Source organism: Callionymus lyra, chromosome 19 (genome assembly GCF_982586985.1).
Source record: "Callionymus lyra chromosome 19, fCalLyr1.hap1.1, whole genome shotgun sequence".
NCBI lineage: Eukaryota > Metazoa > Chordata > Actinopteri > Syngnathiformes > Callionymidae > Callionymus > Callionymus lyra.
The window spans coordinates 8,364,995-8,382,454 of NC_141836.1; the positions used below are offsets into that span (position 1 = coordinate 8,364,995).

At 38.0% G+C, this 17,460-nt stretch overlaps 1 protein-coding gene across 3 annotated transcripts in view; it reads left to right on the forward strand.

Moving 5' to 3' along the window:
• The window catches only part of plekhg5b (pleckstrin homology domain containing, family G (with RhoGef domain) member 5b), a 64,182-nt gene extending 50,789 nt beyond the window's left edge, over positions 1-13,393 (forward strand). For all 3 annotated transcript variants that reach the window (XM_087781211.1, XM_087781213.1, XM_087781212.1), the window contains 13 exons: positions 2-193; positions 2,666-2,824; positions 3,940-4,035; positions 4,873-5,073; positions 5,141-5,251; positions 5,322-5,471; positions 5,551-5,688; positions 6,968-7,087; positions 7,155-7,287; positions 7,347-7,462; positions 7,549-7,682; positions 10,172-11,017; positions 12,455-13,393. In XM_087781211.1, the coding sequence (XP_087637337.1) occupies positions 2-193; positions 2,666-2,824; positions 3,940-4,035; positions 4,873-5,073; positions 5,141-5,251; positions 5,322-5,471; positions 5,551-5,688; positions 6,968-7,087; positions 7,155-7,287; positions 7,347-7,462; positions 7,549-7,682; positions 10,172-11,017; positions 12,455-12,464 (2,406 nt within the window). In that variant the 3' untranslated portion in view covers positions 12,465-13,393. The remainder of the gene's footprint in view (position 1; positions 194-2,665; positions 2,825-3,939; positions 4,036-4,872; positions 5,074-5,140; positions 5,252-5,321; positions 5,472-5,550; positions 5,689-6,967; positions 7,088-7,154; positions 7,288-7,346; positions 7,463-7,548; positions 7,683-10,171; positions 11,018-12,454) is intronic.
• Positions 13,394-17,460: the final 4,067 nt, after the last annotated feature.

A 17,460-nucleotide genomic window follows, 5' to 3' on the forward strand; every position in this document is an offset into this window, starting at 1 on the left:
GGGTCAGGCGCGGCGGAGGAAGAACATGACCGAGTTCCTGGGGGAGGCCAACATCCCCACGCCGGACTCCCTGGGGCAGACGGGCGGCTCTCTGCCCAGCTCCGCCGGGGTCCCCGAGAGCTGGAAGAACCGGGCCGCCAGCCGCTTCAGCGTGCTGTTCAGCTCCAACGCCGGCGCCGGCACCTTCGGGAAGGTGAGGCTTTCGACGACGCCGATCGAGGGTTTTTAGAAACCGTGACCCCGTCCTCGGGTCACTCCTTCTTGTCCTCGTTCATTCGTGAACTTCATCAGCTCTTTTTAAACCAGACACTGTGTTGATGTGGCCCTCGTGAGGTCAAAGGTCATCGGAATCAGACCAGTTTTGTAAACACAAAACATAATTATTTTTTTTGCGTTGGATTACAGAATAACGAAGCTGCTGATTAATGAAAAAATGTGAACAAAATAAACGGAGATTAATAAAATTAAATATATTAGTATGAAATGAGAATCGATTATGAACTAAATATGTATTAATATTATTCATGACTTTTCTCTTAACATGACTATAGGATTTTTGTTTTAGTCATTGATTTTTATAACTCGTTCTTGGCCTTTGTGGTTTTTATTTTCATTTTTTGCTCCTTGAAGACTAAAGTGGATATAAGTAAACATAAGAATATTAACAAGAAAAGTGTTTGTATCACAATAAATATATATAGATATAATAATGTGATACAAACACACTTTTTTATACAATATTATACACTTTTTGCATCATCCACTGTATAAAATGGCCCCTGAGAAAAGAAAATCTGAACTTAAAACTCCTATTTATTAACCAACATTTCTTTTTTCTTAATAGAATAACTAAAATATACACAAAATAAAGCAGAAAACACACAGTAAACGGTACATTAAAGTACAGAAACCTCATTATTATTACACTATTTTAGCTTCCAAACGATATTATTTAATTTAAAATCATTTATTTCTAAATCTACTTGATTTAGCTGAATAAAAACGAGTCCGGTTTGAGTGACAATGAAACGAACGCGCGTCCTTTGCAGACCCAGAGTCGTCTTTCATGTCAGATGAAAGGCGGCTCTGGTGTATATGAGCTCAGGTCGACTCCAGCGTCTCGTCCCTCTGGGTTTGTCTTCGTCTCGAGAGTCATGACGTCTCAACCCGGGGACTCGGAGGAAGTCGCCCAGAATCAGGTGCCTCAGCTCAGGGTGTCGTGGTGGCGAGTTCACTTCTGGAAAAAGGTCGAGATTTATTTAATATATTTCCTTAAGATTTTCATTAATTTACTTTCGTTTGCTGGTCGTTAAATATGGAAGAAATATGTCAAACCTTCCTTAATCTGTTTATTAATGAGAATTATTTGTATTGCCATCGTCGGTGAAGTGTCCACCGACTAGCAATTTGCTTTTGGTACAGTTTTGTAACATTAAACTTAGAAAAGTTAATAAATTAACTTTAAACATGAATAAATATACAGTTAAGTGCAGAGTAAAGTAGAAAGTGTGGAAAGTTACAATAATTTTGAGTTCATGAGTTTTCATTTGGTCACTCCTGTCGTCTCCCTCTATCATTTATTATATCGATTATTGTCCAATGTTTGTTGTAACCTCCGGGTCACCTTGACCCAGTGACAAAACGGGGGTTAAAGCAGGAATTGTTTTCCCCTTTTTAGCATTTAGCTCGACTAGCCTTTAGCTCCGATGCGGTTTTTCCCCCTTGATGTGTCTTTTATGTAGTCTGGGAAGTTTTTATGTCGAAAACTTGCTCTTAAAACTTTTATCAGTTCATCACTTCGTGTTATTATTGTCCCAGATATCGGGATCCAAATAAGCCCTATTCCCGCGGGCTCAAGCCGCCATCTTGGATATCAAAACTATCACGATTTGAATCGGAAAATACTTTTATTTCCGTTGTTGTTTACACTGGAATTTATCGCGGTGGCATCAGGGAATATAAAATTAATACAAATTAAATAAAAATAGATTAATAAAATAAAGTAAATTTAAAAAGTAAAAGTACAAACTAAGGTTTTCTTAACTTGGTTGCCGCACAAAATGGCCGACTTTAAGGTAAACAGTACGTTTTGTCGTCGATGTCGCCACAAGGAACAGCTGTACTTTGGACAGAAACACACACACACACACACACACACACACACACACACACACTGTCTTTGTCCCGGGCCGAGGTCGCTGCAGATGTCAAGACGGAGACAAGAGTCTGTCACTCACCTGTCATCGTGGCTCCGCCTTCTTAACCCCAGCAGGACCAAAGTTCTGGCTGAAGATCTGGACCTCTGTGACACCAGCACCTCCACGCGTCCCCGGCTAGCTCGCTTCCCTTTCAACCCGCGTCCCCTCCGTCCACCTCCGCCCGTCCTCCTTTTGTCCCCGGGGGTCCCTGGAGCTCCGGGTGGTTTCCATAACGACACGAGCGCTGACAGCAGGAACAAAAGTCCTGGAGCGGCTTCTGTCCACTGCTGAGGTTCTGAAGGTCCATTAGAGGTCACACTGTGACACGGAGGGTCGTTAGATGTCAACCACTGAATGTCAAACATAAACCAGAGACCAAGAAACAAACCTATTTTTTTGTTAAAAATTAGTAGAGTTTCTCCAGGTCTTCTTCCTGTGTTCTAATGGTTGTGTTTCCTGTCCGACAGGAAGTGGACCGGCTGGAGCAGCTGCAGAGTAAACTTCACTCCTACACCACCTTCGGGTTCCCAAAGGTTCCTCACCAGCTCTCCTTCCACCACGACTCCTGGGAGGACGAGGAGGAAGATCTGGAGGAAAGTTGGCAGTCGCTGCTGGACAACCCAGAGGTGACACATGCACACATGTACACACACATGTACACACACATGTACACACAACGCACACACACATGTATACACACACATGTACACACATGCACACATGTTCACACACGTATACATGTGTGTGTATAAATCATAATACATTATTTTAATGGAGATAAATGTTGTGTTAGTGGAGATGTTGACTTTCTAAATGAGAGTTTAAAGTTTTAAAAGAAAAATACTGAACATACTTTTTATTAAAATGATTTTCCTCAATTTAAAAAAAGTGATGACACTAAAAAATAGATTTTTATCTCCTAATGAATGTGTTTAACTTGTAAAGATTCTATTGTGTTCCGACTCAAGTCCACCTGTCGGGAACTTCCTGCTCCGAGTCTCACCTTCTTATCTAAGTTCCTGGCACTTGTTGTGATGTCAGTGACACGTGTACTGTAACACTTGCATAACTGCACAGATACTTCTGGAATTTACTGCTTCATAACTTTGTCAGCAAAGTGAGGATTTTATCACCAACGTCTGAGTGTCTAACCCTGTTGACCCTAATGACCCTGACGACCTTCAGCTCCTTCATGTCTCTGGACGTGTCTGTGTCGTCGGAACATTTAGTGATTCAAGCTTTGAATTCTTATTTGAATGATTTTTTTAACGACTGAAAATGTGGCGATAATAGTGGCTATGCACACATGTATACACACACAAATAGATGCACACACATACACACATGTATACACACACACGTACACACACGTGGCTATAATAGCGCCAACGTAGAATTTAAAAGGCTAATAATTAAACATATATAATTAAGAATATTATTGCAGAATCATTTTAATTATATTTCCTGTCAAACTCTAAAAAATAAAAAAAATGTGAACTAAATTTTATAATTCAACCTTTCAATATACAAATTATCGAGTTCAATTATTCAATACAGGAAAATTCAACTCAATATAAAACTATTGAATTAAATTATTTAATAAACGCAACATAATGTCAGAACAAATAAATAATCAACATTTGAAATGTTCTATTCAACTACTCGATGTTCTGATGATATACTTCCACTGTGTACTTCCTAGTTTATGTCAAAAGTACTACATTACATTTTCATCCTCCAGGGTCTGACGCGGCGCCAGGTCCACCAGCAGGAGGCGGTGTGGGAGCTGCTGCAGACTGAAGCCACGTACATCCGGAAGCTGCGAGTCATCACTGAGGTACATTTGTGATGCAGTAAATAAGTTTTCTATATTACTAACTATTATAATAATACTTATAGTTCAACTACTTTATCATCAATAATTACATCTGCCCGTTAGTTAAACTAACTTGAAGACGGATATAAAGACTCTACTGCCACCTGCTGGACGGTTGAGCTCATTACTGTCAATGCTGAAAAGATGCTAAATTTGAAATAAATAAATATTAGTTCTTGATATTTGCTAAATGATAGAGATGTCAATTCATGTATGTAGGATGAAGATACTTTTTAAATCATATTAAAAAATAAGTGTAGCATAAAGATATTGATTAATTATGTAGTTAAAAACAATATTGTTTAAATAAAATTAAATATAAATGTAGTATAAATATATTGAATAATTATGTAGTAATTATAATGTTGTTTAAATTGTATTTAAAAAATAATTTAGTATAAATATATTGATTAATTATGTGGTAAATATAATATTGTTTAAATTATATTAAACGATTAATTTAGTATAAATATATTGATTAATTATGTAGAAGAATAATATTCTTTAAATTATATTAAAAAATAAATGTTATATGACGATATTGGTTAAATTATATAAACAATGTAATTTAGTGTGAAAATATTTGTCAATTTGATCAAACAAAATAAAAGTAGGGTTTATTATATTGGTTTAATTATATAGAATAATGTAGGTTATAAGATATATATTTAAACAAAAATCTCATGTGTAATTGTCTTATTGAGGTCTGCGCTCTCTGAGTACTTTAATTACTGCTTGTATTTGTCACAACCTCCATCTGTCTGACCATCACATGACCTGTTGACCTCTGTGCTCCAGCTCTTCATGTCGGGCCTGCTCAACCTCCAGGACAGTGGTCTCCTCACGGAGGTGGACCCCGGCAGACTCTTCAGCAACATCCAGGAGATCCTGCACCTGCACACCTCGCTCTGGAACCAGGTCATGCTGACGGTGCTGGAGAAGGCCCGTCAGGCCCGCCTGCCTCTGGACCCCACCGACCTGCAGGAGGGCTTCAGCACGGTGAGTCGTGAGTCGTCGGTTCTCTGCCGGGTCAGAAGGGTCTTCTAACCCGGGTCTGTGGGTTCAGTTCGGCGCCAGGTTCCAGCCGTACATCCGCTACTGCATGGAGGAGGAGGCGTGCATGGAGTACATGAGGTCGCTGCTCAGGGAGAACGAGCTCTTCAGGACCTACATCACGGTCGGTGTTTGAAAACTCTTCTTCGTCGATCCTCGTGTTCTGACCCTCGACCCGCGTTCTGACCCGACAGTGGGCCGAGACGCACAAGCAGTGCAACCGTCTGAAGCTGGCCGACATGCTGGCCAAACCTCACCAGAGGCTCACCAAGTACCCGCTGCTGCTGAAGATCGTGCTGAAGAAGACGGACGACCCGTCAGCCCGGGACATCGTCAGCGCCATGGTAACCACCCCCCCTCTCCTCCCCCCACCATTATGCCTTCCGATTGGTCGTACTGACGTGTACTGACGGTGGCCTGCAGGTGGCGTCGGTGGAGGGCTTCATCAACAGCGTGGACTCTCAGATGCTGCAGCGTCAGGAGCAGCAGAAACTGGCCACGATCTCAGCCCGCATCGAGTCCTACGAGGCTGTAGAGGGCGGCAGTGAGGAGGTGGAGAAGGTGAGTCACTTATTCACCGCCTTGTTACGAGTGTTGGGAAGAATCTACGATACAAGGTCAACGATGCGATGTGTGGTCGTACTGTAGTAACGAGGATTTATTTGTAGTTATTGTACTTTACTCTGGAGAAATATGTCCAAACATCAGCTTTAAAAGCTGCTGGAGTCGACTGTATCCTCTTGTCCTCAGTCATCACAGGTTGCCGGAAGTGTAATTGCAACACAAAAATTAACCAACAAACTGCGTTAATATTTCCATGTTGATTTTAAATAAAAAATTGAAGTATTTGATTTAAAAATGATAAAGTACTGTTTAATTAACATCGATTCAGTATCGTGGAAAAAATATTCTTACTGCCTAATTACCAGCACAGATGGACAAAATACTATTATAACCTATTATAATATCTGAATAGTATCATGAAACAAATATGTATTGTGATATTTAATTGTATTTATATTTTAAATACGCCCCTAATTACTACAACAGGTAAAAAGTACTTCAAAGTAGAAATAAAAAAGATCTATAGTCTAATCTATTGTTACCTGTTATACCTAAAAAAAATATTGTGTGACCTGTGGTAGTATATACTAATTATTAGCACAGCTTTAAATGGTACTACAAAATAAAATTTTAAAATGTCAATACTCTCTTGTACCTTGTACCTATACTGTATCATGAAAAGAATATATATATTGTGATGTAAAATAGTTTTATTTCGCCTGTAATTACTCCCTCTGGTTTAAAAAGTACAACGAAATAGAAAGAAAATATATATACACAGTGTTGTTACCTGTTAAAATATCTGAACATTGTCATGAAAAAAAATATATATGGTTATATTTAAGTGTATAAATATTTTTGTTACGCCCCTAATTACTACCACAGAAGAAAAAAATTACTACAAAGTACAAATAAAAACATTCTATATGGTTTTGTTACCTGTTATAGTATCTGGAAAATCTACTACTCAAAGTATCTATACAGTCGTTCCCTTTTAAAATATATGAATGGTTTCATGAAAAGAATATATATTGTGATATTTCAGTTTAGAATATTATTATTACGCTCTTAATTACTACCAATGGAGGAAATGGTACCACAAAGTAGAAGTAAAAAGTGATCTGTACAGTGTTGTTACCTGGTATAATATGTGTAAGGTATTATGTTGTATTTTGTATTGTGATGTTGTGTATGTGTATTATTATTACGCTCTGAATGACTACTACAGGAGGAACAAGTACTTCAAAGTAGAAGTAAAAAAAACTCTGTCCTGCAGATCCTGAAAGAGTTCAGCCACTTCGACCTGATGGCTCCCATGAGAGGAGTCAGTCCTAAAGAGACGCGTCAGCTCCACCTGGAGGGGGCGCTGAGGATGAAGGAGGGCAAGGAGAGCCGGGTGAGTGGGTCGACCCGGTCCGGCGTCACGTGTTCTCTTGAGCTGACGTGTCTCCTGACCCCCGCAGATGGACGTCTACTGCTTCCTGTTCACGGACCTGCTGCTGGTCACCAAGCCGGTGAAGCGGGTGGAGAAGGTCAAGGTCATCCGTCAGCCGCTGATGCTGCACAACGTGGTGTGTAAGGAGCTGAAGGACCCGGGTGAGTGGAGGAGTTCTGTGGTGAGGCGAGAAGTCGCTGACGGTTCTGACCCGAAACAGGCTCCTTCATCCTCGTCTACCTCAACGAGTTCAAGAGCGCCGTCGCCGCCTACACCTTCCAGGCCAACAGCGCCACCCAGGGGCGGAGCTGGGTGGACGCCATCTGTAACGTCCAGGTGCGGATCCGGGTTCTGGATTTGTTTTGGTTTTTAAAAATGTGGCCCGTCGTGTTCTGACCCGCTGTGTGTGTGTGTGTGAGCAGAACCAGCTGCAGCGTCTGCAGACGGAGGAGAAGACCAGGCTGCAGATGTGTGTTCGGGGCGAAGAGGAGGACGAGGACGAGAGCAGCAACTCCAGCTCACCTGCACTCAGACACAAAGAGTCGCACAACTCCAGGTGTGTTTCTGCGTGTGTTTCTGTATCTATGGGTTTGTGTTTTTTTCTGTATGTATGTGTATGTTTCTGTATGAATGTGTGTGTGTTTCTGTATCTATGGGTTTGTGTTTTTTTCTGTATGTATGTATATGTTTCTGTATGAGTGTGTGTGTGTTTCCGTAACTATGTGTTTTTTTCTGTATCTATGTGTTTGTTTTTTTCTGTATGTATGTGTGTGTTTCTGTATGAATTTGTGTGTGTTTCTGTATCTATGTGTTTTTTCTTTATCTATGTGTTTGTTTTTTTCTGTATGTATGTGTATGTTTCTGTATGAATGTGTGTGTGTTTCTGTATCTATGTGTTTTTTTCTGTATCTATGTGTTTGTTTTTTTCTGTATGTATGTGTATGTTTCTGTATGAATGTGTGTGTGTTTCTGTATCTGTGTTTTTTTCTGTATCAATGTGTTTGTTTTTTTTCTGTATGTATGTGTGTGTTTCTGTATGAATGTGTGTGTGTTTCTGTATCTATGTGTTTTTTTCTGTATCTATGTGTTTGTTTTTTTCTGTATGTATGTGTATGTTTCTGTATAGAAAGGCTTTATTCATCCCCAGAGGGGAAACACACTTTCACAACAGCGCAGTTGGAAGAAAATAAAGTGCAAGGAGAAAGAAATAGTACAAGAGATAATACAAAATAAAATAAAAACGATCTTAAAAATATACAAATTATTTACAAAATTAGAAATTGACACTATTAACAAAATAAAATAGAATAAAAAATAAAATAAAATAGAAATAAAAACGGAAAAAAAAAAAATGTGAATGTGTGTGTGTTTTTTTCTGTATCTATGTGTATGTTTCTGTATGAATGTGTGTGTGTTTCTGTATGAATGTGTGTGTGTTTCTGTATCTATGTGTTTTTGTTTTTTTCTGTATGTATGTGTATGTTTCTGTATGAATGTGTGTGTGTTTCTGTATCTATGTGTTTGTGTTTTTTTCTGTATGTATGTATATGTTTCTGTATGAATGTGTGTGTGTTTCTGTATCTATGTGTTTGTGTTTTTTTCTGTATGTATGTATATGTTTCTGTATGAATGTGTATGTGTTTCTGTATCTATGTGTTTGTGTTTTTTTCTGTATGTATGTATATGTTTCTGTATGAGTGTGTATGTGTTTCTGTATCTGGGTTTGTGTTTTTTTTCTGTATGTATGTGTATGTTTCTGTATGAATGTGTGTGTGTTTCTGTATCTATGGGTTTGTGTTTTTTTCTGTATGTATGTGTATGTTTCTGTATGAGTGTGTGTGTGTTTCTGTATCTATGGGTTTGTGTTTTTTCTGTATGTATGTGTATGTTTCTGTATGAGTGTGTATGTGTTTCTGTATCTATGTGTTTGTGTTTTTTTCTGTATGTATGTATATGTTTCTGTATGAGTGTGTATGTGTTTCTGTATCTATGTGTTTGTTTTTTTCTGTATGTATGTGTATGTTTCTGTATGAGTGTTTCTGTATCTATGTGTTTGTGTTTTTTTCTGTATGTATGTATATGTTTCTGTATGAGTGTGTATGTGTTTCTGTATCTATGTGTTTGTGTTTTTTTCTGTATGTATGTATATGTTTCTGTATGAGTGTATATGTGTTTCTGTATCTATGTGTTTTTTCTGTATCTATGTGTTTGTGTTATTTCTGTATGTATGTGTATGTTTCTGTATGAATGTGTGTGTTTCTGTATCTGTGTTTTTTTCTGTATCTATGTGTTTGTTTTTTTCTGTATCTATGTGTTTGTTTTTTTCTGTATCTATGTGTTTGTTTTTTTCCTGTATCTATTTGTTTGTTTTTTTCTGTATGTATGTGTATGTTTCTGTATGAGTGTATATATGTGTTTCTGTATCTATGTGTTTTTTTCTGTATGTATGTGTGTGTGTTTCTGTATGTGTGTGTGAATGTGTGTATTTGTTTCTCTGTTTTTTTGTTTCTGTGCATGTTTCTGTATGTATGTATTTGTGTGTGTGTGTGTGAGCATGTGTGCATGCACATGTTTATTTATGAATGTGTTTGTGTGTGTGACAGAATATTAACTAATATCTCTTTGTGTGTATAAATGTGTGTCGTTTGTGTTTTTGTGTGTGTCTGTGGACGTTTATGTATATGTGTGTTTATTTGTGTTCAGGAACGTGTATGTATGCGTTTGTTTTTGTTTATGAACGTGTATGATTTTTTTTGTGTTTAAGAACGTGTATGGATTTGTGTGTTTATGAACATGTCTGTACATGTGTTTGAGTGTGTGTGTGTATATGTATATGAAGTTTTCTATGTTTATGAATGTGTGCGTTTGTGTGTTTTTTTGTGTTCATGAACTTTGTATGAATGTGTGTGTTCATGAACATAGATGTAAATTTGTGTGTGTGTGTGTATATTTGAGCGTGTGTACATATATATATATATACACACATAAACATTTGTGTACGTTTATGTGTCGAAGCCTAATGTTTGTGCGTCTGTGTGTCTTCAGCCAATCAGACGGCTCCACCGAGACTCTGTCGGTGATGGACGTGGACGATCCGACCGACGCGTCTCCCGACGCCAACATGAACTTGGACGAAACCAGAACCTCGGATCTGAACGTGTCCACTTTGTCCGAGGGCTCCGAGGTCCAGAGGAGCCCCCACAGAACCCACTCCGGCCTGTACCTGGAGGTCTGCGAGGAGCTGGACCCTCAGTGCCGCTCGCTCTCCATGGACAGTGCCTACGGGACGCTCTCGCCCGTGTCTCTGCTGCGCGAGCTGGAGCCGGCGCCGCCCAGCGACGGCGAGGAGACGGAGGAGGACGCGGACCTGCAGGAGGAGGACTCGGCCTCGCTCGGGTCGCAGGTCTCCGTGGTCCAGTCCTGTAAACCTCGGCGCCGGCCTCACGTTCAGCCCAGGTCGCACCCGTTACCGGCGCTGTCCTCGCAGACTCTGTCCCGCTCCGAGGACAACCTCCTCCAGCGCCTGCGCCCCAGAACCCCCCTGACCCACTCGCGCTCCCTCAACACGGAGGCCCTCGACCAATCACAGCGCAGGGACGCCGCGGACACGCTGCCCCTCAGCCGCAGCCTGTCGGAGCTGGGCCGGGAAACCTACCAGAACCACCCGCCCGACAAGCTGCTCGCCGCCCTCCTGCGGGCGGAGGCTCACCGGGTCGGAGACGGACGCCACAGCGGCGCCTCGTCCCCGACCCGCAGGGACACGGAGGACGAGTCTGCGGGGAGGACGTCACCCGCCAAGAGGAAGTCGCCCACGCCGCACAAGAAGCTGACGCTGGCCCAGCTGTACCGGATCAGAACCACCATGGTCCTGAACTCCACACTGACCGCATCGTGAGTCTTTCGTCTTTCATAGTCGCTTGATTGATGTGAGGTTTAAGTTGTTACAAAAATATATTAAACATAAATACACATGATATTAACAGATACAGTTCATATAATAAAACAATTATAAAAACTAATAAACATAAATACACATTATATTAACAGATACAGTTCATATAATAAAACAATTATAAAAACTAATAAACATAAATACACATTATATTAAGAGATACACTTCATATAAAATAACAATAATAAAACTAATAAACATAAATACACATTATATCCACAGATACACTTCATATAAAATAACAATAATACAACTAATAAACATAAATACACATTATATTAACAGTTACAGTTCATATAATAAAACAATTTTAAAAACTAATAAACATAAATACACATTATATTAACAGATACAGTTCATATAATAAAACAATTATAAAAACGAATAAACATAAATACACATTATATCCACAGATACAGTTCATATAAAATAACAATAATAAAACAATTATTCAACTAATAAACATAAATACACATTATATTCACAGATACAGTTCATATAAAATAACAATAATAAAAACAATTATAAAACTAATGAACATAAATACACATTATAATCACAGATACAGTTCATATAAAATAACAATAATAAAACAATAATACACATAAATACACATTATATTAACAGATACAGTATATATATAATAAAATGTATAATATAAATATAATAATAATAAATATTCAAATGAATGAAAAATGATAAATAAATAAAACAACTCATGAATCACGGTAATAAAATCAAGTTGGAAAAAAAGACTCGCCAGTTCATAGCTACAGGCTGCATTCTACACTCCTGCCGCTAGATGTCAGCAGAGCTCCTACTGTAAGAAACGACAAAGCCTCATTTCTATACAATTATTAGTTATTAGTTGATCGTTTATTTCTACCCTCCAATGGCATTTAAAAAAAACTTTATTTGTATTATTATTAGTAGTATTTATAATCTGAATATTTGTATGTATAATATAGTCTAAAGAACAAACATTTTTGGAAGATTCAAACTATTATATACTATTTTTTTTAAGCTAAAATTGAATTGGTTTCATGTTCTATTTTTTTCCCTGATGTCCTCTAATAGATTTTATGGAAGTGTGAACCGTGTCGGCTTCAGTTCATCTGTCAAACAGACTTTTAATTTGGCGGGAAACGATCGTAAATTTACACGATAAAAAGGTCGCGACCCCGGATGGTTTAATTTAACTGTAGACATGGATTTTAAATCATCAATAAATATCTAAATTACATAAACTTTAATGAGTCTGAGTGAAGATTTATTTAAATATTTATATATATTATATATTATATATTATTTTAATTTAAAAACTGTTTACAAACATTGAAAACAAACACTGATGGGGTTCTTCTTTGCGTCCGCAGCGAAGTGTGACCTCGACGTCTTCCCGACCCGGAGCGACGGCAGCGGCGCTCGGAACTTTTCTCCTCCTTCGGTTTCGTCTGAGACCCGAATGCACTCTTTCTCCTCCTCCCTAGTCTCTCCATCCCCGTCAGGTTCTGCATCCTCGTCCCTGCACGTCTTCCCCTGGGGACGGAGAGACCCCGAGGACACCGACTGTTTTTTTGCACTTTTGAGTGGCGGCTCAGAGGCGGGACTTCCGAGGTCCCGACCCCTCGAGGGGTCGACGACATCCTGGTCCCGGACTTTAGAAAATGAAATGAAAAAAAAGAAAAAAAGGCGCCGCCGTGGTTTTGATTCTGAGGAAGATGGAATTGCACAGTTTTCCTCGTTGATTTGGAGGAAAACTCAGGAGTTGTGTGTGTGTGTAATATTGTGTGTGTGTGTGTGCACTTAAAAGGTGTTCTGGTGAATGTTGTGTACGAATGTGTGTCCTCGACTGAACCTCCCGTGAACGCTATCACACCCAAAGAAAAACTGTTTTCACCACCAAAGTTTTCTTCCTCTCTCTGTGGAACTTCTGCCATTTCCTCGTCGAACTGTTTACCCGTCGATCGACTGAACTTCCTGCACTACACAAAGCGCACAAAGTAGCACCAACGTTCACACCGTGTGTAGTTTTTGTTGTGGGTCCGCGGGAGGATTAGAGTAACACTAAAAAAAAAAACATTCACACTGATCCAAACATTTCCCCCCAAAAATACTGTTTACTCTACGTGTCATATTTATTTTTCCCTTTTATATATAAAATATATTGTTTATATTGTGTGAACCCCCCGTCGTTTGTACATCGTGTGTTAGTAATTCAGTTGTGTATCCATGAATGAAAGTGTCTTAAAAATACTTATGGCGGAACATTTTGTGATGGATTGAAATGAGGAAATTAAAGCCGTATAAATGCAGACGTCGTCAGAGTTTTGAATATTCAATTCATCATTTTTCATTTTAAATGATTTATTAAAATAATAGTCAAGATTTTTAAGCATCATATTTTATTATTTTCTATATCTAACATGAAAAAGGTTGGATTTGTTTTTATTAAATACTTTAATTCAATAATGTATTAAAATAAGTAAATTAAATGTGAATATTTACCTTTTTTTTACACATATATTTTAATGTTATAACTAAATAATTATTTATTTTTTTGTATTATTTAATTTAAGACTTTCTTTTATTGTCATTGCACAGAAAAACAGCAGTGAAACTGGTTGCTTGGCAACCGTTTAAAAAAAAGCATAGAGTAAATGTATATAAAAAAGTATAAATATAAATATATATAAGTTAAAGATAGTACAATATAGTATAAATACACTAAATAACTAATGTTTTAAATAATGCATAGAATTAATGTATATAAAAGTACACATTTAAATAAGTTAAAAAATATTGCAATATAGTATAAATAGAATAAATAAATATGGTTTTAAATATTGCATTTAACACCTTTTAGCCTTTCAAATTCAAAGTGAAATGTTTTATATATGTTAAATAAAAGTTGCCATCTTTACACATGGAGTTTGATATTGTAACTCCAGTAATTAAAAAATACATATTTACTAATATCCTATAAAATTCAGTATGAAATTGTTGGTATAACAGTTTTAAATTGAATTTCAATGACTACAAGTTAAAATATACTGAGTTTAGAAAATGTATTTTTCAATTATTGGAATCACAATATGAAACTGTGTAAAAATATTTATTTTTTTAATATTTAAAAGAAAAAATAATGTTTAACATACTGTTTATTACATTAAATTATAATTAAATGCTTAAAAAAAAGGCACATTTTATTTTTGAAAAAAGAAAAGTTTCAATATTTAAAAAAATTAAAATGCAAGATTAATATTCTGATGTACTTTTATGGACAATATGTCTTTTAAAAAAAAGCAGTAAAGCCTGTAGTATCCGAGAACTGGTTAGATGGACGGCGGAGGCGGCGCCGGCCTGAGGTGTATTTACAGGTGATTATATCAGCTAATCGCTGGATTACAGCATGTTGAGTCCACACAAACCTCTAATCTGCAGAGACGGTGCAGTGCCGTCCTCTGGGATTTTCTCCTTAATCTGCTCCCAGAACCCCCCCTGCCCCCCCTCATGTCCCCCCACATCTGGCCCGCAGGGATTTAACATTGTAATCCTCAATTTTGTGAACAATTTTATTACGCTTCACGGCTGATACGCCGGACTTTAATTAATAAAATGCAGCGGTGAAGTGATTACAGATCTCTGGTCTATTAGCCTCGATTAAGGGATTAAGGCGTCGCCGACACACAGGAAGACGCCGCGAGGGAAAGTCTTCCTGCTCCAGTCGATCCACAATGTTTGTCCGGAGAAAATCAGGTTTAGAAGCAACAAAAAAGGACATGTTTGTTTTTTTTACACTTTCTTTTTGAGTAGAAAACTCTGTGGCGGAGACGGCGGTTACATTCATTTCCATCATGAATGAACTACAGAGAATCTTCTTTTTTTTTTTGAATCATCCAAGATCGGAAACACTTTTCTTGTTTCGTAAATAAATGTGGTCGCTGGAGACCGTTGAACAGTAGGGGGAGCCAGAAACAAATGTACTCAATCTTGCATCGTGTTGCTTTATTGCACAATGTATGGCAGTGCATTAGTGCCACCAGAAGATTGAAGGAACTTCACATTTCAAATGTTGAAAATGTTTTAAATTGAATTTATTTTATTTTATTTATCAAATTAAATAATTCCTATGTTGAAAATATACGTTTTTTGTTTACTTTAATCATTGAATTTAAAAAAATGATTTTTATTTTAAACACATATAAACTGTTTTTCTATCTTCAAAAATTCAAAAGTGCATTTTCTACCTTCAATACATTTTAATTTATAGTCGTTAAAATTCCATTTATAAAAATCATGGTAATAATGGTGTCACCAGACCATACCAGTAGAGAATCTTTCAGCCAATCGCAGGACGCACACGCGATCATGTGACGACGTAGAACCACCGGCGGGTCATGGTTCGATTCTGAAGCAACGTTATCGTCTGGAACTTTTTTCATATTGAAATTAAAGGGCTACGAATTAAATAATATTGAATTTAGAACATTTATTTTTGAATAATTTCAATAATAATCTTAAACGCTATGTGTAAAATCTTAAATTTTGAATGAATCAATTATAAATATAGTTCCATGATTATGAAAATAACAATAAGAAAAGTCAAAGTTTCATCATTTGAACCATCACTTGCACCTGGACAGTATCGCCACATGAACCTGGGACTCGGAGGTGCTGATCCTCATCCCCGCCGAGGTCACGGGTCCCGCCGTGGCGGCGCTGACGGGGTTTAGCGCCACTCGCTGCGGCAGATGTCAAAAAGCATGCTGTAAAAATGTCAGATTAACACAAAAGGGGCACTTTGACAAATCCTGATTATCCGAGCACTTTGGTTTATTAAACTCCGTGAGCGGCCGGGATTAAGAGCAGGTAGACACCATTGTCTCTCCAAACAATCCCCCTCTAAGCCGGACCTGCTTCCTGTCCGAGGCTGGCGCGCGGCCTGTAATCTGGACGGGGGGCTCAGGGGTCACTACTACAGGACATGTTCCACGCTGCTGTGAAAAGGCCCCGAGGAAGCGAGCGGCGTCCATATGTTGGCGAACATCTGCCCGCCATCAGAGCCGCCGTCGGAACACGGCGCTCCGCGACATCTGGCTCATGTTGTACAAGCTCTGGTAACATCACCAGACAGGTGGCAGGGAGGCAGACAGTCGTGCTAATGGCTACATGAACACAAAAAAAACCTTCATAATTCATGTATTTGGCTCCAAAAATTGAAAAAGATTTTGAAATCGTATTATTTTGAAATGTTTGTAATGCTATCATGAGATCTTCATTCTTGTGATCGGTGCAAAAAAATATTAATATACTTAAATATTGCAATATTCCGCGAAATCCTATTGATATTTAACAGCAGTGTCAAGATTTTTATTTGTATTTATTTATTTATTTTGGCTGTCAAATCCTTTGTATCAAAGTTAATTCATGGTTAACATTTCAATAAAGTTTGTCTCAATTAAAATAATTTGATCTATTTAAATAAAACTAACATGCATATAGTGATGGGATATTTGCAATGGATGAAATCCTGATGATGACTGAGGACGAGAGGATACATTGACTCCAGCAACTTTTAAAGCTGATGTTTGGACATATTTTGGTTTGAAAACAAATGAAAGCAGTTACGACTTTGTCAAGAGTCATGTGGTCTGTAAATTCTACAACACCAGAGTCAAGTACTCGACAATACTACACATATATACTTGTTACTACAGTATCGCTATTTCTTGTATTGTTGCAATCCATGTATCCTTGATGCGTATAGTATATCCTGAATTTTGCAGACAAAAATTCCTCCTATGAGATAAGTTTTTTAATTTACAATTAAAATATTCACAGCATTTGGTCATTTTTGTGTTGCAGTTAAACTTTCGGCCACTAGATGGCAGCAGTCATTAGTCCTTCACAACTAAAGGAACAATGAAAACCCTCCAAGATCCTGGCGACGACTGAGGACGAGAGGATACAGTGACTCCAGCAGCTTTTAAAGCTGATTTTTTCATAGATTTTGGTTTGAAAACAAATGAAAGCAGTTACGACTTCGTCAAGAGTCATGTGGTCTGTAAATGAACAACAAACCCCTGTATCGTGATACGTATTGTATCGCTCATGAGGTCAGACTACCTTCTATAAAACAATATTATTAACTATTTTTTTTATTTGTCAAAGCATTCGTTGCTGCCTCAATGCATTTTTCCCCCTTTTTTCCAACTCAATTCTTCAGGTTTGATCTGAGTTTAAGGCGACATGTGTTCCAGGATCAGAGGAAAGTTGCTCCTGAACCGACATAAGGTTCCACTCGGCCCGACGAACCTAAACTGCTCACCTCCATAATTGTATCAGCCAGTAAGAAGCTTACAGTAATTACAATATTGTG